The sequence below is a fragment of the Penicillium roqueforti genome, assembly GCF_015533775.1.
Source record: "Penicillium roqueforti strain LCP96 04111 chromosome Unknown scaffold_15, whole genome shotgun sequence".
Taxonomy (NCBI): domain Eukaryota; kingdom Fungi; phylum Ascomycota; class Eurotiomycetes; order Eurotiales; family Aspergillaceae; genus Penicillium; species Penicillium roqueforti.
Genome location: NW_024067579.1, coordinates 245,200 through 264,446, shown reverse-complemented (window position 1 = coordinate 264,446; position 19,247 = coordinate 245,200). Strand labels below are relative to the sequence as shown.

General features: G+C 48.3%; 7 protein-coding genes across 7 annotated transcripts; 5 read left to right on the top strand and 2 right to left on the bottom strand.

Annotated features, from left to right (window-relative positions):
- Positions 1–82: 82 nt before the first annotated feature.
- Positions 83–5,339, top strand: LCP9604111_5964 (ubiquitin-protein ligase RKR1; the record flags this gene model as incomplete). Its single annotated transcript, XM_039073832.1, has 8 exons — positions 83–382; positions 440–833; positions 891–2,616; positions 2,672–3,510; positions 3,565–3,978; positions 4,028–4,401; positions 4,458–4,757; positions 4,818–5,339. 8 exons carry the CDS (start codon positions 83–85, stop codon positions 5,337–5,339), a joined length of 4,869 nt encoding a protein of 1,622 aa, XP_038927999.1.
- Positions 5,340–6,163: 824 nt separating this feature from the next.
- Positions 6,164–6,995, top strand: LCP9604111_5963 (putative acetyl xylan esterase (Axe1); the record flags this gene model as incomplete). Its single annotated transcript, XM_039073831.1, has 3 exons — positions 6,164–6,520; positions 6,583–6,762; positions 6,825–6,995. 3 exons carry the CDS (start codon positions 6,164–6,166, stop codon positions 6,993–6,995), a joined length of 708 nt encoding a protein of 235 aa, XP_038927998.1.
- A 394-nt stretch (positions 6,996–7,389) lies between these two features.
- Positions 7,390–8,645, top strand: ppm1 (protein C-terminal leucine carboxyl O-methyltransferase ppm1; the record flags this gene model as incomplete). The annotated part of the gene is made up of 2 exons (XM_039073830.1): positions 7,390–7,630; positions 7,711–8,645. 2 exons carry the CDS (start codon positions 7,390–7,392, stop codon positions 8,643–8,645), a joined length of 1,176 nt encoding a protein of 391 aa, XP_038927997.1.
- A 2,268-nt stretch (positions 8,646–10,913) lies between these two features.
- Positions 10,914–12,383, top strand: LCP9604111_5961 (SUN domain-containing protein; the record flags this gene model as incomplete). The annotated part of the gene is made up of 1 exon (XM_039073829.1): positions 10,914–12,383. The coding sequence occupies one exon, from the start codon at positions 10,914–10,916 to the stop codon at positions 12,381–12,383; it is 1,470 nt and encodes a 489-aa protein (XP_038927996.1).
- Positions 12,384–13,112: 729 nt separating this feature from the next.
- On the bottom strand, positions 13,113–13,445 carry LCP9604111_5960 (uncharacterized protein; the record flags this gene model as incomplete). The annotated part of the gene is made up of 1 exon (XM_039073828.1): positions 13,113–13,445. The coding sequence occupies one exon, from the start codon at positions 13,443–13,445 to the stop codon at positions 13,113–13,115; it is 333 nt and encodes a 110-aa protein (XP_038927995.1).
- A 1,325-nt stretch (positions 13,446–14,770) lies between these two features.
- On the top strand, positions 14,771–18,272 carry LCP9604111_5959 (transcriptional regulator family TF; the record flags this gene model as incomplete). Its single annotated transcript, XM_039073826.1, has 4 exons — positions 14,771–15,116; positions 15,175–15,652; positions 15,714–16,375; positions 17,335–18,272. The coding sequence occupies 4 exons, from the start codon at positions 14,771–14,773 to the stop codon at positions 18,270–18,272; spliced, it is 2,424 nt and encodes an 807-aa protein (XP_038927994.1).
- A 73-nt stretch (positions 18,273–18,345) lies between these two features.
- On the bottom strand, positions 18,346–18,957 carry LCP9604111_5958 (uncharacterized protein; the record flags this gene model as incomplete). Its single annotated transcript, XM_039073825.1, has 1 exon — positions 18,346–18,957. One exon carries the CDS (start codon positions 18,955–18,957, stop codon positions 18,346–18,348), a length of 612 nt encoding a protein of 203 aa, XP_038927993.1.
- Between the last annotated feature and the right edge of the window lie 290 nt (positions 18,958–19,247).

Sequence of the window (19,247 nt, the reverse complement as noted above, 5' to 3'; positions counted from 1 at the left end):
TGCTCTCTCCGAAGCCTTTCCAAATCCTCAATTTCGAGGTCCTCCCCCACTAGTTGCTTATCCCGCGGACCTCATACCCCACATGAGCAGAAAGTTCAAATCCCAGGCCTCCAGCAGTCGCGCTGCTGCCAGTGCCTTTGGATCATTTGGGGGATTCTCTGGTGGTCTCTCTGGCGAGGGAAAGGAGGCGTCCGCTCTCACATACATTGCAGTGCCGCCAGATCTTTCTCGCATTACGGAGCAGCAACTAGTTATCGCATTCAAGAACTTACTAAAGAAAGATGACATTACACGATTGAAGGCTCTAGAGGAGCTGCGCGACCATATTTCAACATTGAAAGAGAAGATGGGAACACTAGATGACGGGTTTCTAGATGCATGGGTATGTCTAGATTGCTTCCATATACAAACACTAAGTAATAACAATGTTTTCTTCCAGGTCAGAATTTATCCCAGACTCTCGATTGATTTATCGCGCCGGGTACGTCAACTTGCCCATCCTATACAAGGAACAATCTCTGGTCTTGTTGGGAAGCGGATCGTGCCCAATTTACCCAAAATCATCGGAGCATGGATCGCAGGAATCTACGACAATGATCGACCGGTCCACCGTGCCGCCCTTGAATCGTTCACAAAAGTCTTCACAACCGAAGAAAAAAGAAACAACGTGTGGAAAATCTACCAAAGCTCCATTTTGGACTTTGTAGATGATGTCATTCTTCACCAAACAGCCTTGACATTGAGTGATGAAAGGACAGTGAAGAGAGACGACGCTGAAGGAAAGTATGCCCGTGTTGCGGGAGCTGCACTTTTGCTTTTCAACCGCGTACTAGGTATATTAAACGTTTCTATCTTGCAGTATTCCCTGTCTAACAATTCAACGTCTCTAGGCAATTCGTCCGATGAAGATTTGCAGAAGAACCTACCTGAAATCGAGAACCTGTTAGCCAGCAAGAATTTGTGGGCTCTCTGTCACCACGATGATCCATATGTTCGCCGATCCATATACATCCTGCTCCGAACTGCGGTTTCTCGAGAGCCTGGATGGATTGACTGGAAGACTCTCAGTTCAGCCATCATTGGAAAATCATTGTCTCTACCGCAAATCGGATCGGCTGCCGAATTGTCAGAGTCCCTCCTTTTATTATCTTCGCTGAGACCTCAAATATGGACCGATGACTACACTGGGAAATCATCTGCCTCGAAGCGATTGCGCCAGTACATGCAGAAGGGGTCCCAGGGCGGACATTCTAACTTTTGGTCGAATTTAGACCAATTGCTTCGAATCATCCCCCAAGAAGTACTAGCAGGTGCTGACAAGGCCACTGCTGACCATGGAATCACTTCTACCAGTGCAATTGCCTTGACTGAGGCTTTGCAAGAAGGCCTCAACTCGAGAGAAGAACCGCGTTCAAACCTTGCCATCGGATGGAAATCCTATACCCATATAGGAGCATGGCTTGCAACGTTGGTCCCCCAGGAGCAAAAATCCGAATTCATCACACAGAGACTGTCTCCCTTGGTGGTGCAGTATGTGCAAATTGACCCGAAGCTGACTCAATGGTCACTTCCGGACGAGTTAGCCGAAGGGATTTGTGTGGATTATGTTTTCACTCTGGCTTCCGCCGAGCAAGCCCAGGAACTGCAATCATTGTGTACATGCCTTTCCGATGGACTGCTAGAAGCTGTGAAGCTATCGTCCCCAGAGCAATCAAAGGACTTCCGTGAATCTCAAGACTCAATATGTGCCCAATCTAAACGCCTCTTGAACTTGGAGTCTGCTGTTCTCTCACGGGTCTCAGATACCGAGGTCGAGCCTCAAGTATCGGAAGTCTTTGAAGGAACAACTACTTCCCTTCTCGAAGGATGTCTCGAAGTACTGCGCACTCGTAATGGGAAACCATATGGAGCGGCCGGCACGGTGCTGGAATGTGTTCGCAGCCTGCCATCTGTTGCGAAAAAATCCCGAGACCTTCAAAGCTTTGTGCAAAATGATGCACCGGAGCTTTTGCTTTCACCATCTGCCGATCGATTGATCTCGATCATCTTAGAATGTCGGGAGTGGGATGGATTTGCATTCAGTTTCGAGAACGTCGTTGAGCGAGCCTTGGCCCTCGAGCCAGAACAGTCTAATGTGCACGTACTTCAAAGCTTACTTTCTTCTCTCGATTTCAATGATGTTGAGCAGAAAGACAAGCTCAACTCACTTGTTGTGCGGGCTCTTGGCAAAGCTTGCCAAGGAAGCCATGCTCATTGGCCTATCATCACTGCAGTTCTTCAAAACAAAACATCACATGGCGAATTGATGGATCAGATTTTCTTATCTTTGATCGACGCATTATCTTCAGAAGATAAAGTGTTTGATACCTTGCATGGGCTCTCTCATATTGGGAAGTCTGCACCATCTTCCTTTCGGGAGTTCCAAAATGGAGCTCATGGGTCAAAGTTAGCAGGAAAGCTACTTTTCCTCACAGAGTCACCATCTGAAGAGGTAGCAAGCTTGGCGGAAGCGTTGTTGAAATCATTGAAGGAATCTGGTATTGGTGATACGAGTGCCAAGTCGGGCATCGAAATTCTCCAACATGGATTCAGTCATGTGGATGAAGAATCATTATCGTGGGTCCTTCATTGCTACTATATTCCGTAGGACATTGTGCTAACTTTGGTTCAGGATTGAATCACTTCTTGCTATCGCAAATGAACTGCTGCCAGGTCTTACGGCCACTGGTAGCGTGAAGGATATTCTGCCCTCTCGTCATTCATGGGAGAAATCCCTGACCCCCTTTCTCCAACTTCCACCTCGACCTTCCACTGCTATAACCAGTCCATTAGGAGGCGTTGTTCACTTGATCCAGCGAGAGCTATCTGACTCCTTCAAGGCTTTATGGCCAACCATTCCTCGCGATTCAGACCATCGCTCTTCTGCGTTCCGCCTGGCAATCTACACCATCAACCTTCTCTCTACTTCTGAGCTATGGAAACATTTGGACCAAGGCGACCTAGAGACTTTGTTCCATTTCTTGCCATTAGCAATTCAACTGATAGATGACGATTTGAGCATTGAGAATTGCAACGGCATCTCAGGTCTCGAGCTGGCTGATCAGCGCGAAGAATACATGGATATTGTTTTTGCTGGCCGAAAGGTGCTCGGTAACTGGACTCGTGACAATGAGCCAGTCAGCTTCGCACCTGAGAAGACCGTTTCCTCCTCGCTTGCCGAGTTCTGGGAAATCAGACTAGAGGAACTAAAGGGTACATCTCCCTTGGACTATAGGGTCGGCGAAGCCTTCGTCAAGATAATGACTGTTGCGGATTCATTGCAAATTTCCAAATCTTCAGAGGACGTCGCGAAGATCTGCAGGGAGGCCCGAACAGCAAACCTCATCCGCTCGGCATCGTGGTTTGCAGTGTTGCGAAGCTCCATACTTTCAAATCCCATCGGAAACAGAATCTGCAATGAGCTAGTTGCCGATTCCACTGGACTCAAGCCCCAGGATGTTTCCCAAGTTGGTAAGTGTCTGATAACACATTAGCAGATATAGCACCGGTACTAACTTTGCGCAGGATTGCGGAAGCTGGTTCTGTTAAACATTCTATTGTCTGGGGAAGAAGATGTTGTCTCCACCATTCCGACACAAAGATTGGTTTTCCTTACCAAGAACTTGATTGAATGTCTGCAATCCGACTCAATGTTTCTTGGTTTGAAATCCGAAGTCATCAAAACCTTGTCCCTTGTCCTTCCAGCTCTTGGGGAAATTTATGGATCTCATTGGGAAGAAAGCATGGACATTCTAAATTCTGTCTTGCGGGGAACCAACGGAGGTGAAGAGGGTCTACCATTACTGGTGTCATCTTTCAGACTCTTCGCACGATTGAAGTCTATCTCGGAAAGTGACAGCAATGACGATGTCCAAGATGCTTGGTCAGATCGAAAGGCCGGTCTTTTCAATGCCCTGGCCTCCACCATTGACACATTTGGTAAGCGCTTCGGGTTTCTCTCATCACTGATATGTCTAACAAAATATAGATTCCTCAACCACATTCCATCAACCCCGGGATGTTGCTGTTGACTTATTACGACGCCTGATTAACACTATCCCCGTTGACAAATTGGAGGATGTCAGTGAAACATTCCATCTTCTAACTGCACACAGCCGAGCAATTCAGCGAACTGCTTACACTCTTCTCCATCACTATATCCCCCATGTGCAGGAGAAGGTATCTTTTGATGTTGCCTTATCAAAGACTGCAGTCAGCCTTCCTGATGAGCTCGTGTCTTTATTGCTTGAGCCTCCGACAATGCAAATGGTCTCTGCTGCTTACGGAGATGACAAGATGTGGACCAGTATGCGGGCGTACCTTCTCAGCTGGAAGGTGGTATTTGACCACTTCTCAAATGCTGTAAGTTTTGACTCTTACGATAAATTGTAAAATAAACTTGCTAACAGTCCGATCAGTCGCTCCCTGTGCAGGAATACTACACGGCAAGCATCAGAGAGAACAATATCCTCCTCCCATTGCTGGAATTCACGTTTGATTTCCTTCAGAAATCTCACGGAAAGATGATCGATGCATCGAAACTTGATATTCGATCATTTGAGCCAGATGAGTCCGAGAGTGCCGAGAAGGAGACACAGTGGCTCCTGGTACATCTGTACTATCTTTGCCTGAGATACACTGCCAACATGACCAAGAATTGGTGGATTGACACTAAGAAACGCACCAAGGGTCCGGTGGAAGCCTGGTCAGAAAAATATGTGAGTATTTTTGATATTGGACCCTTCTAAACGAGTAACTATAACTAATACCGTTCCCAGATATCCCCCCTTGTTGTCGAAGATGCACTCAAAAGCGTGGCCGATTGGATTGCCACCCAGGATGCAGACGAAGAACGCGCATTGGAGGTGAAGATTTCCTCGAAGACAGGCGAAATCATTGCCAGCATTCCAGTCGATGAAGAGTCGCCTCCAGTTGCTATTTCCATAACTCTCCCACCCGCGTACCCGCTTCAACCCGCGTTGGTTGTCGGTCGCAGTCGCGTGCTTGTGGATGAGAAGAAATGGAAGAGCTGGCTGCTGACGATCCAGGGAGTTATTATGTTTGCAAATGGCAATCTAGTTGATGGATTGCTGGCCTTCCGACGAAACGTCCAAGGTGCTCTGAAGGGCCAGAGCGAGTGTGCTATCTGTTACTCTGTCATCTCAACAGATATGCAGACACCGAACAAGCGCTGTGCCACTTGCAAGAACACCTTCCACTCGGTCTGTCTGTTCCGCTGGTTCAAGAGCAGCAACCAGAGCACTTGTCCTCTTTGCCGAAACAACTTTGTTTATGTTTAGATACTTTGTTTAAGTTCACTTGTACATAGAAAAGAGACATGACATGACAAAGATAGACCACGGTCCTCAGATTCGGTCCGATAGCCGTGAAAAAAGTATTCCATGATCCTACTTTTAGTATTTCAGATTCCATCAGGAATAAAAGGACCACTTAGACATGTACCTTTATGCCCTGCACACTGGACCCTATAGCTGAGACCAATGAAACAAGCACGTCTCGAGCCATACCCGATTGGGAAGCCGAACTGACTATCTTCGATGTCAATGCTGCAGGTCTCTATATCTGCCTATACCCCTGGGAATGAATATAGCCCTTTTTGCCGAAATGTTTGTGAAGAATCATAGCTCGTTCCAAACCGGTCAGAGCGAGGATCCCTGTTGCATACCCCAGAAAGATCTGACGATTTATTGCCTGAAATAACGCGGAGAACTGGCTTAAGTTAAATGCAGGCGGGTCACATTTCCAACATCAGATCCAATGGTGTGTCTTTTTAGGCCTATCCGCCGGTTTATTCAGCCTAATTATGTAGCTCCTGTTCCATTCTGAACCTGGCAATACTGCCACAATGCAGATGAGGTTTCATAATCAGACAACGATTAGGCAAAAGCCCCGCCCGGTCCAAAGGGTCATATTCATTTCTTGATGGCCTGCTATACGGCAAAATACAATGATATTCCGGTTTCTGTTGCCAAGGGGACATTCGAGATCTATATAAAGCAACCGTGGTCTCCGGAGTCTGGATATCAAACCTATTTGCAAACCCGAGCATATCCAAGGTAACAAATCGCTTATTTTACTTTTCTGATTGATATCCATTGACATCATGATTCCCAAAATCTTGACATTCTCCCTACTCGCCGGCGGCGCCCTCGCTGTCCCGGTTGAGGTTGAAATTGAGAAACGTATCTCCTGCCCGGGTGTCCACATCTTTGGTGCACGCGAGACCACCGTATCTCCCGGATACGGCTCGTCCATCACGGTTGTCAATGGCCTTCTCAATGCCTATCCAGGCTCTACGGCCGAGGCCATCAGCTACCCTGCATGCGGTGGACAATCGTCTTGCGGCAGCGTGAGCTACTCCAACTCAGTTGCCCAGGGCATTGCAGCCGTCGCCTCGGCTGTGAACTCTTATAACACCCAGTGTCCATCGACCAAGCTTGTTCTGGTCGGATATTCCCAGGTGGGTTAGATTTCCTCGGCTATTCAAAACGAAAGACCAACTATGTACTTACGATGCTTTAGGGTGGTGAAATCATGGACGCAGCATTGTGCGGCGGCGGCGTCCCCAACCAAGGCTACTCCAACAGCGCGGTCCAGCTGTCAACGTCCGCTGTGAACATGGTCAAGGCAGCCATCTTCATGGGTGACCCGCTGTATGTGGCAGGGTTGTCGTATGATGTTGGAACTTGTGCTGCTAGAGGTGTATGGACTGCCCTATATTCCCCCTGAACTTGGAAGCCTTGCATCTAACTCTTGGGACATAGTTTGACGCACGTCCTTCTGGCTTCTTTTGCCCGTCGGCTAGTAAGATTCAATCATACTGCGACTCCACAGACCCGTACTGCTGCAACGGGAGTAACGCCGCGACCCACCAGGGTTATGGAGCTGAGTATGGCGCACAGGCTATTGCCTTTGTCAAGAGTAAGTTGGCATAGGTAGATTTAGTGGCAGCCCTACCAGGGATGTTGTGCTTGGGGAGTTGAACAGACGTAGCTCTGTAGTAACTCGGTGGTATTGGCAGTAGGGAGCAGTTGTACTAAATGTTGGACCGAGATGTTCAATGTTATAATATCGTTTTCTTCGCTGTTGAACGTAAGAAGTTGAATCTTACAACTTTCTACCTGAACGGGTTGTAGTCACCGAGTCGATCAAACAAGACGTAGGAGCGAGGATGCGATAAGAATGATTCGACGAAGATACAAATTCTGGAACTGGGTTGGAAATTTAATATTGGGAGAGAGAAATCGGGTATGAAGTTAAGAGGCGACATCCACGCCCGGATAGCTACCCCACCACGAAAGCTCAAGCTCCAAGCTTCCTCCATTCCTCATGGCCTCCCATATTCCCAACCTAAACACTCTACGACGAGGCCGAGGCCGAGGCCGTGGCACAAGTCGCACAGAAGAAGCTGGACTCCCTTCTGGAAAAGACCGCATCGTCCAAGGCACAGACAATGACGCAAGCGTGTCCCGCCTCAGCGCCGTCGAGCTAGGCTATCTAGAGGATGTGTACGCGGCATCATTGACACCTGCCGGGTCGGCGACGCGTAGATTGCCAATCATCAACAGAGGTGAGCCCGACCCCTCAAACTACGCTATTCCCGATGACAAGAGAGCATACGGCTGACCCGGACACGTCCCCGCGCATTAGGAACCTACGCCCGCACAACAGCTATCGACCAGCTCGTGGCGCGTTTCCTCGGCCCGTTCTCACCGGAAAATACACACAAGAAACAGATCATATCTCTAGGTGCCGGGTCCGACACGCGCGTCTTCCGGCTTCTCTCGTCGCGCCAAACCCCGGACTTCGTTTACCACGAGCTCGATTTCGCCGTCAACACAGCGGAAAAGATCCGCGCGATTAGATCGGCGCCTTTGCTACAGAGGGCGCTTGGGATTGACTCGTCGCAGGCTTCGTCGGAAAAGGATACTCGAATTACTGTGTCGGAGGCGGGGGACGCGCTCCATTCGCCCTCGTACCATGTCCACCCGGTTGATCTGCGGTCGCTGTCGACATGCAGTGACCCTGCTGGAGCACTGCCAGGTGTGGACACGGGATTGCCGACTTTGCTGATCTCCGAGTGCTGTTTGGTCTACCTATCGCCTACTGAAGCGGAGCAGGTAGTTGCGTTCTTTACGCAACGCCTTTTTGGTCATGGGCATCCACTATCCGGGCCCGGAGACATCTTGCAGGAGGCGCGGGTAAATGTTCCTCCGCTTGGGTTGATTCTTTATGAGCCTATTCGGCCCAATGATGCCTTTGGTCGTACGATGGTGTCGAACCTTGCGGCGCGGGGCATCCAGCTCAAGACTCTCGCTAGGTATGCATCGCTTGAGGCGCAGCGAGACCGCTTCCAAGATCAGGGCTTTGGGGATGGCCAGGCTGCCGCTGATATTGAGTTTATTTGGAAGAAGTGGGTTAACGAAGATGAGAAGGAAAGAGTTGCTGGGCTAGAGATGCTGGATGAGATGGAGGAGTGGCAATTGCTTGCACGGCATTATTGCATTGCTTGGGGATGGAGAGACCGTGATGATGTCTTGGCTTTTGCTGGGTGGAAGGACCTACAAGCTCAGCAAGGCGAATAGCTTCGTTTGTGAATTTTTGATGTCTGATGATGCAGCTCTATAACGAAAGGTCATGATGCATATCTGAAAATACAAACCAAAATAACTTTAGGCCAAGGAGCCCTGTCCAACACGATGCAGTATCTAAGAGCAAATTACATTTTCTATCTTCCATACCTTCCCTCCAGTCTGACTGTATGTACACACGTAAAAGAGAAATAAGATTATTGTGGGGGTGGGGGTTAAGGTGGGTCAGCAGTGTGAATAGCTTCAAATAATCCCCAAGGAGGAAAGAAAAACCTACTGGGCGAATTACCAGTTATTCTTCTATTCTTAATAAGGGATCGCTGTATGTTGTAGCCCTCTTCTTTCTTATTTAGGCTGCCGCCGCTTTAATGAGGGAGGTTAACTTTCAGTTGCATTGCAAGATTTAGCTACAGCGATGGGACTATACACAAGGAGGAAGCCTGGATTGTATTAAAAGGTGACTGAGAAATTTTCTGGGGCAGTTACCTGCTAGACTCTTTCATTTATTTGGATTGTCGCAATAGCTAGGGCATTGTTGAACCTGTTTTTTTTTTTTCATTATAAAAGCCACATAATGGTAGCACCCAAATCCATTGGAAAGTAGTATAAAGATCCTCCGAAAAGCAGCACAAAAGACACCAAAAAAAATAACGGTATGGCCGTGTCAATGCGATCTGTCATATATTGTCAGATGCACTTGGCCCCGCGAAATCCAAGTGATAGGCCGAGTGGATACTCACCATGCGAGGAACATCAACAGTCCTTACAGCAAACTCAAAAAAGACATCCTGTTTATCATGCGCAACGCAATGCCGTTCTTGATTTTCACTCTTAGCATTCGTTGCAATAGGAGATGATTGTAGACGCCGCAAGGATCGCCGCAGCTTAGGGCTAGGTACTAAGCTATATAAATCGCAGTTTGAAGAAGTACAAAGAAGAGTCGCTCGGTCTTTGACGACGTAACTAACTAACCGGAAGACTTTTATAATCCGATATAATTGGCCCAAGCCATCGAAGATACCGACATCCACCTGCATCACGTACTAATCAGGTCCATGCTTCTTGCATTGATATTCCGGATGATACCGGGCATCCTCACAATGCAGTGAATGCACACTTTACAACTGGCAACTCTGGCGGATCTTGGACATAGCGTCTCATGGAGCCCTTGATCAAAGTGATCTTAGCGGCGATCTTGTTAATTGCTTGCTTTGCCATGAAAACCCCCATACTCTCCCAGGTCAAGCTTTGTCTAAACCACAGAGCGACACATTGGCAGCCGGGACAAACGCTCTAAGGATTCGAATTTCTTGGCCATGTGATTCCATGCCTATCAAAGAGAAGAGAGCCCACTTGTGTTGATCAACATGTTTAAAACGGTGTAGTATGGTGGGTTTGATTGGGATTGACGGGTACTAGGCTAAATGAGCAATATTTCCCATTTTGGGAATATTAACTCATTCATTGGTTTCGGTGGATATTTCTTCTTCTCGTGCAGAACGTACGATGTACTCGGTAAAGTCTGAGTTCACTTAATTTGGGTTTTTCTCATGCCACATTTATTAGTTGGTTAGTTACCCAGGTATGTTGTGGATATTGAGGTGTCATGTGACAGGATTTCTCAGGTAAAGGTTGCGCACGCCTTTTCCTCCTTTTCTTCACCTCTTCATTTGAACACTTATCTTTTGCTTTTATTTTGCCGTTGAAAGAGTTCGAGAGACAACTCCACAAAATGCATATCTCTTAGCTTATTGGCCCTTCCCCCTGCCAAGCAGGAACCATCGGGGTAATGGCGTTCATCATTGGCTGCAGGCTATCATTGCCCCTGACACTAAGTGTCTAGTGGCTGTCCACTAGTGGAGTCTGCTTCAGGGGCACAGCATTTTGGGGGTCCAAGGCTGCGCCCATATTTCCAGTTTAGGGCGCAATTATGGGAATTATGGTCAATCACGGACGAGCCGCCTATGAAAGTCGGGGCTGCTCTGCTCTGCACCGGAATTGCGCGCACATCATCCCAGATCTAACGCCTTATTAGGTTAGCACACTCGTGGACCTGAGCCGGGACTCCCTAGAGGCCGTGTCCCTTTTCTTGGTGCTTTCCCCGTCTGTTTCCCTTCGCTTGTCTTGACCTTCATTATCTGTGAGCACTGTGTCTGCCCTTGGCCATCGGCCGTATCTTTTTGTCACTCGTTTGACTTAGCCACTCGCTTCATACATACATTCGTTTATATTATCAATTTGCCGAGTCTTTTCCCCAACGCAATGAAGTTCCAGATCACATCCTTCCGCGCAGCGGCGCTTGTCGCCCTCATTGCGAGCGCTGAAGCCGCCAAACATAGCCATGGCCACAGCCATCACCACGAGACTCGTGATGTTGTTTTGGAAAAGAGGAGTGGACAGTGCGAGTTCCCCACCGATGCTGGCCTGGTTGAGATCACCCCGCAAGAGCAAAACGCCGGTTGGGCTATGAGCCCCGACGAGCCCTGCAAACCTGGCAACTACTGCCCCTACGCTTGCCCTCCCGGCCAGGTGTCTATGCAGTGGGATCCCGATGCGACGTCCTACTCGTACCCCATGTCCATGAGGGGTGGTCTGTACTGTGACGAGGATGGCAAAATCCAGAAACCCTTCCCCAACCGCGACTACTGTGAGTCGGCCACTGGTGTTCTCAAGGCCCACAATAAGGCTGGAAAGTCTGTCTCTTTCTGCCAGACTGTGTTGCCTGGAAATGAGGCCATGCTTATCCCCACCATGGTTGATGAGCTGGCCGACCTGGCCGTGCCCGGCATGTCCTACTGGTGCTCCACTGCTGCCCAGTACTATATTAACGCTCCTGGTGTCACCGCGGAGGAAGGATGTGTCTGGGGTACCTCCGAGAACCCCGTCGGTAACTGGTCCCCGTATACCGCAGGGGCCAACACCGACGAGAATGGCAACACCTTCCTGAAGATCGGTTGGAACCCCATCTACTTGGAACCCACCACGCCTTTCCGCAAAGTCAAGCCTGAATTCGGTATCGAGATTGAGTGTGAGGGTGATGGCTGCAACGGCCTGCCCTGCAAGATCGACCCTGCTGTCAACGATGTCAACGAGATGATCGGTCAGCCCTTCACTGGCGCTGGCGACGCCACCGGTTGCGTCGTGACCATCCCTAAGGGCGAGACCGCGCACATTATCGTCTTCGAGAAGGAGGGTAACGGCAGCACCTCGTCTGAGACCATCGAGGTTTCCACCAGCACTCCTACCTCCACTAGCAGCTCCAGCATCAGCACCTCGACTCCCACTCCTACTCCGACCAGCACTAGTACTAGCACCACTGAGACTCCCACACCCACATCCACACCCACCCCTACCTCCACCTCTACTCCTACGTCGACTTCGACCTCGACTCCCACTTCGACCTCTAGCTCCACCTCTACTACTAGCTCCACCCCTACTAGCTCCACCTCTACTGCTATCTCCACCTCTACTGCTAGCTCCATCTCCACCACAACTCCTATCATGAGCGCCACTAGCCCCAGCGCGCGCCTACCCAACTCGAGCCTGACACTAAGCTATACGTACCAGCCGCACGTTCTGACTGGTTCTGCTGATATCAAAGCGGCCTCCATGACGGCCGCTGCCGCCGCTGCTGCGTCCCCATCCTCCGCCACTGGCGGTGCTACCAGTGCCACTATCTCCATGGTGACCCTGGCATTCGGTGCGCTTGCGGCCATTGTCGTGAATTTCTAAATCAGCGCTGACTGATTCGGCTATATTGAGAGTACAATATTGCATATATGTACGGGTGTGTACAAACACTGCCTTGGGGCATTCTTCTGCACTATATCTGCCTGCGGTAAACCCGCGGGCATCTATTGTTCGATTCTTTCACATTTTAATTCTTCTTCTACATAATCTCCATTTTTACGATTCTTGTCATCCCTCGGATGCCCTTTCTTGACGACGCTCAACGTTGGACTTTTTTTCCTACTCTGCTTCATGACTTTTATATCCCTTTGCTCCACGGCATTGCTCTTCTTTTTCAGCTTGTTGAATATTACTCTTATTGCTTCTGGTATGCAGGGGGTTTGTTTTGATCACATGTGACAGCTTGTTGAAGCTGGAACCAACCAGGTCTTTTTGATTGCACATTGAAAGACAGTGTTCATTTTCTTTATTCGTCAATACTTACCACTAGGGTAAAGATCTCAGACAGATCTTTGCTGATTATACAGAGCGCTCTCTCATCGTTCGTCCTCGCTTTGATTTTTCGGGTCAAGCATCCCACTGTCCTTGGAATACTTGGTTAATTGAATATACACAAACATTGAACCTGTCTTTATTCCGATATATATAGCGGGTGCATACATCATAATTGCCAGTTGCTTACATATAATATCCATCGAACCAAACCATCCATACCTAACTACTAGAGGCCCTTCCTCATGTAGACATCCCCAAACGCCAGACCCAAGCAATTCAAGCATCCAATTCCCCGACGGGAACAATCATATCAGGTCTCCTCGCCTCAACAGCTAGCATGTTCATAGTCCGCTGCCTGGTCTCGCGCATGTATTTTCGTTGCTCGTAGCCCACGTCCTTGAACGTGCCTGAATCGTCGAGGCCGTAGTACATGGAGTATATGCTGAACCCGATGACTCCTCCTACAATACATCCGGCGAGGATGAGGAAGATGTAGAGGGGGTATTTGTCGGGGTTGCTCATGCTGCTACGCTTGAGCAAGCTTGTAGCGCTATCGATTGTGGATGTTTGTGTCATTGTTGTCTCTATCGTGGGTGGGATGGTAGGCATTGTGGTTTGAAGAGGCTGCAGAGGAGAAAGTGTCTCGTTAGTTATTGGCCATAAGGGGCATAATATGAGAGTAGATAGGCGCATACTGTAGTCAAAGAAGGTGGAAGGTGTCAATGTCAGATTCTTCGTGTTGGTCGATTCGAAGTACCTCTTGTGGGATGAGATAGGAAACAGTAGACTACATTCAGTGGGCAAACTCTGCCAGTTATATAAGTAAGCATACCCTGCACGCTAAAGCCTCACATCTACGGCTAAGCAATACTGAAACGCGAAGGGATTGCTAAAATCGACCATACAGTTGTGATATTCTTCCTAAATAGGTATAGCGGCGACAGACTCCCACGCCAATGATGTCAGGAACCGAGCGGGCCAATCAGCGTAGCTGAATGACTGGTGGATCGACCAATCAAAAGACTAAATGTTCTAAATATACGGCCTTGGGAATTTTGACCGGAGAACTTACTCTCTTCTCATGGACGGACCTCAATTGTCTAGGTCTAATTTCCTATAGTGGCTTGCTCTCGCTTTTTTTGGGTCCGATTTCGCTTGTGCGGTGCTTGATTGGCTCGACGGTGCCTGGTGTCTCTCTCTGCGCGCCGTCGGACCCGCATTGGTTGCAGCAATTCGAGGGATGAGAGGACGGGGGTTGCTGCAAGTCTGTTTGCTTAGGTCTTACATGTCTCAGATGGCTCGGTCTCTCCGTTGCTAATCTTGTTAAGCCCCACTGTCTTTGGACGTCGTGGTGTGGTGTGAATAAATACTCTGGGAGTCTTGCGACATATTGCTCTGAACTAGCAGAATTCGATTCAGCGGTCTATTACTATATGGTTCAATGTGGCCTTCAAAGGGGTTTAGATTATCAATTAGAGGGGACATAGCGGGGCCATTCTATATACACTGGGTTTTGTGGAAGAGAAAGCCAATATTCATATAGGCATAATATAAAGGAATAGCCACTTATGAGGGATGACTAGCCTCTCAGTGGGTCTAGGTACTTTATATAGATCGTCTCTAATATCCTCTTGACGTTTGAAGGATCTCTTTAGTCTCTTTTTCTGTGCTGTTGGTATTTCTCTTTGTCTTCTTAAAGAGCAGGAATGACAGACATATACTATGCGCTGAATTCATGAACTTGATACATTGGAAGACCCAAGTTCAAACACATTGTCGTGATGGCGAAGAATTGCCGTCGACAGGTATGTGGTTGGATGGATCCATGGATAGCCGGTCCACGGGTCCGCTCAGTCAGCAAGTCTTATCTCCAGGGCTTCATATCTCCCGACTCGAGTATCTGATACCCTTCTTCCCCACATTGCACATTCCCTATGCCATATCCATGTTGGACATGTCGCAACCGCCGCATTCAATGCGACCAGTCTGGAACACCATGCACCAAGTGCGAAAGAGCCGACCTGGAGTGCTTCGATAAGAGACCTCTGAGGTGGGTCAAGGGTGTTGCGATTCGCGGAAAGATGCAAGGCCATTCGTACGAGAGTATATCAGATGGATCAGATGGATCTCCTGTGCAAACTCCTAGAACTATCGATTCCGCGCTATCGACACCAAATACATCGCCCCGCCCGCTGGTCCAAGGTAGTATGCTGCCGGCTGCCTTGCAAGATCCGCATATGTCAAGCCTGGATCAAACTTCGAAATATTATATAGACTACTGTAAGATCCGCATGCAAACAGCTAACACTAGGGTACTAATAGCTGACATCGCATTTAGATAACAGACACATATGCAAATTGTTCATTGTATACGACAGCGCCAGGAATCCATTCCGGAGCTTGCTCTCCTTTGGATTGAACGACCCGGTCTTACAGAAGGGCATACTTGCTCTCGCGGCGCGGCACCATGCTAATACAGGCCAGTCGTTCCATCAAGATCAACCTCCTACATCTCCTGGCCTCGTTAATGCCAATCGCGATGCGCTACTTTTCAAACACCAAGCCATGGAAGCTCTCTCTCAGGTACTTGGTGACGGAACAATAGGAAAAGGCGACACAACCGTCGCTAGCATATTTCTTTTTATTTTTCTGGATCTCCTCGAATCTGGGAGTGAAGGTTGGAATTTCCATCTTGAGGGTGCTAAGAGTTTGATTACATCCTACCAGCCGCTACTGGAGTGGCAAGCTGGAGTCAATGATGGACCTGGACAGACGGTACAGGAGATCCGGGGGTTTATCTCCAATCAGATTCATTTGTGAGTTAGATTAGGCCTAGTGGTATAAAGCCATGCGAGAGACTGACTGATTACAAAATAGAATCGAGACGCTCGGGGCAACATTTTTACGACCAAAACTACTGTCAGAATTCATATTTAACGGCCAAGCAGAAAGGCAATCCCAGGAAAAAATCGAGCAATCTTTCCTTGGATGTCCAGAGTTCCTGTTGTCGGCGATACAATATCTCTCCAAGGAAAGGGACGCCATCGCAGAACAGCTGCCGGACGGTGCCGCTCTCCAAACACATATCCAAGACACCACCGCGATGCTGGAGCTCATCCAAAACTTTGACAGTTACGCCTGGGCTTCGAGTCTGCGACAGTCTGCCCCAGAAAGAATCAATTATCTCTGCACATTATCGCAGGCTTTCAAAACCGGGGCTTTGATATATGGGAGACGCATTCTGGATGTACTGACGGAAACAATCACAGTGCAGGACGATTTAGTCTTTGAGCTGTTGGGTCTGATTGATATTTTGAAAGATGACGAGGCGCTTTTCAAATGTATTCTGTGGGCTATCTTCGTGGCGGGCTTGGAATGTCGGTCTCGCGCCCAGAAAGACTTCCTGGTTGAATCGTTAGAGAAGTTTTGGACTGCTACGAGATGTTTGAATGTTGTCAATGCAGCAAAGATTATGAAAGATTATTGGGACCAGGAAGAAGGCTTGGAGATATCGTCGCGGTGGATATTTGATATTGGTCGTTTGGGTCGTGACTGTCTTCTGATATAATATACTAAACATTGAATATAACCTAAATCGCTCTATAATATATCTAAGATCTAAGATCTAAGAAGAATAAGAATCACAGACCACAGGCACAGAATGACACACATAATAAAGTGTATAAAAGTATAATTGTTTTGACTTCTATATGAGGCTTGCTTGATTATGATGGCCTCCGATTGAATCGTCAGTTTTGAGCAGACATTGATCGGTAGAATCAAGCATCAAGGAACCTTCTTTACCATCAATTGAAGCTTGTGGTAGATACCCCATGGGTTACACCAGCCGCATTAGGTGCCTCATTCTTTTATGTTCTCCACTGCCCAACTTCCTGCCTGGGGGCCGTACCCAGGTGCCATTATTTGGCAAAATAGGCTCAGAATGATTATCAATATCAATCAAAGGAGCATCGTCTACCTATCCTACTCTAATCGGATCTATACCCTTATCGTCTCTCTCTTCGCCACTTCAATTTCTCTAGAAGCTTCGCTTTCTACTCTTCCTAATCTGTCTTGTGATCAGCCTAGACTTAGGATGATGGTGAGAAGAGGGATATGGTACTATAAGCGTTTCATGATGTATCTCCTCTTGATTGGTCTATGCTCCCTTGTCGGGTTCGTGAATATTTAGGTGTCTTTTCTACGATAGACGTGATCCAACCATCAATCTATCTTTAGGAACATCGATGTGCTCAAGAGAATTATGCTGTTCTCACAATAGATATTCTATAGTTACAGTTCGCCCTTCTGATACGATGACGTAACTAGTTAGTTCACATGCGCCGCGCGTGACACGGGGAACTTTAGAATCATTAATTATCCCCCTCATTTGGTCAACGTTGTAGGGGGTTAGTTGGAGGAAAACTCCAAATGAACAACCATCTACTTCCCTTCCCATACAACTTATCATGACCACCAATATGGCTGGAGCGTTTAGTACAGCCCCTCTGGGATATCTTATTCCGAGGAGCCACGCAGTCTGCACGACAAAAACCATCGACAACACCAATTCCTCTTCCAAATAACCCAAGTCACCCTCCAATCCGCATAATATGCATATCAGACACGCACAATGCAACCCCTCCTCTGCCACCCGGAGATATACTAGTCCACGCGGGTGACTTAACGGCCCATGGCACATTTGACGAGGTGCAAACACAGCTCCACTGGCTGTCTTCTCAGCCACACACCCATAAGATTGTCATCGCGGGAAACCATGATCTTATCCTCGATGAAGCAAGCGAGATGAAGTTTCTTTCGCGCGAGGGAATTAGTGCTGTGAAGCGAAAGGAATTGGATTGGACGGGGATTCATTATTTGCAAGAAGAAGCAGTGACGCTGGAAATACCAGTGCCCGCTGCCGGGGAGCAGCAAGTGCGCCGGGTGAAAATTTATGGATCTCCAATGACGCCGGAGTTTGGCCTTTGGGCCTTTCAGTATCCTTCAATCCGTGACGTGCGGACCGGGCAGATCCCCGATAATACTGATATTCTGGTGGTGCATGGCCCTCCAGCTCTATATGGTGACTGCGATAGCGAAAAGGGACCGGATGGAAAGATCAAGGTTAAAGGGGATGGGTATCTATTGCGTGAGATACAAAGAGTAAAGCCCAAGATGGTTGTCTGTGGACATATCCATGGGGCATTCGGTGTTGCTGTCATCCAGCACGATGGAATCAAGGACGTTGTAAATGGGCTAGAGATGCGATGGGAAAGTTACGATATAGTTCGGGCTCTCAAACAGACCATATGGAGCAAGATCACTATAGGGAGAAACACTGAGCCACCGCAAGAAACACTCGTCGCCAATGCCGCCGTTGCACCAAGTGTGTTGAGAAGCGAGGACAAAAGTGCAATTGCTATCGATTTTCACTAAGCGAAATATATATGAGAGTAACAATTCATCGCGTCATAACTCATCGGAAATCATAGGCCAACATGTTCAACCTTCAAATGAGATGAATATCTGGTTGCCAATGCAAGATGTTTTTCGCTGCCAGCTGCTCACTAGCCCTTTTATCATCGAACGACCCAAGAATCTCTTCGTTATCATGTGGAATGACTAGGGTATCTTCGAGCCGCGCCACCTGGTCCGTCCACTCTGGCGCTGACTCGAATATCCTGTCCTCCTTTTGGTACTGCTCCATTTCTTCGCGGGACATGATGGGGTCGGCTTTCCGTGGGAGACCCAGCTCGATACGCTGGTTAAATGACTCGACTAAAAAGGCTGGGATAGCAGAAAGAACCGCGTAGCGAGATTTGGAGGGGTCCTGTGGATCAGGAATAGAAACGACCGGCCACTTCGCGTACCAGAAATATTCGAATTCGTTTCGCAGGCCGATGTTGTCGTTCAAAACCAAGCTCTCATAGAGTCGGTATAGTGAAAACAGTGGGGTGTCTTCCAGCTTGTCTTTAGGAGTTCGATAGATGCGTTGGAAGAGGCGTTCGCGGTAGACATTAGGGCGAGCGAGGAGTTCTTCGGGCTCTGGCGGGGGAAAGACAGGATATTCGTTTGAACCCCTACACCAGAGGTTTTTCAGGAATTGGGGAACCAGCCACATGTTGTCAAGTTGAATGAACTATGTAGGCAACTTTGTACAACTTTTGCGGTAGAACTGTAGGTCAAGCCGAGGCTGACCTTGGGAGTGGGCGGACCTCCCAGAACTCCTTGAAACACCGAGAACACATCAAATGCCTAATTAACAGGTTATATTGCATTGGTTTAATTTGGTGGATTCTTCAAGTTTCGACTGTGAGAAAACAAAGGGTAACCCGATGGAGTAGTGGTGACCCCAAGGTCTCTCGGCCCCATCGGGCTCCATTTCCCCCCTCATCTTCTCTTCAACAAGTT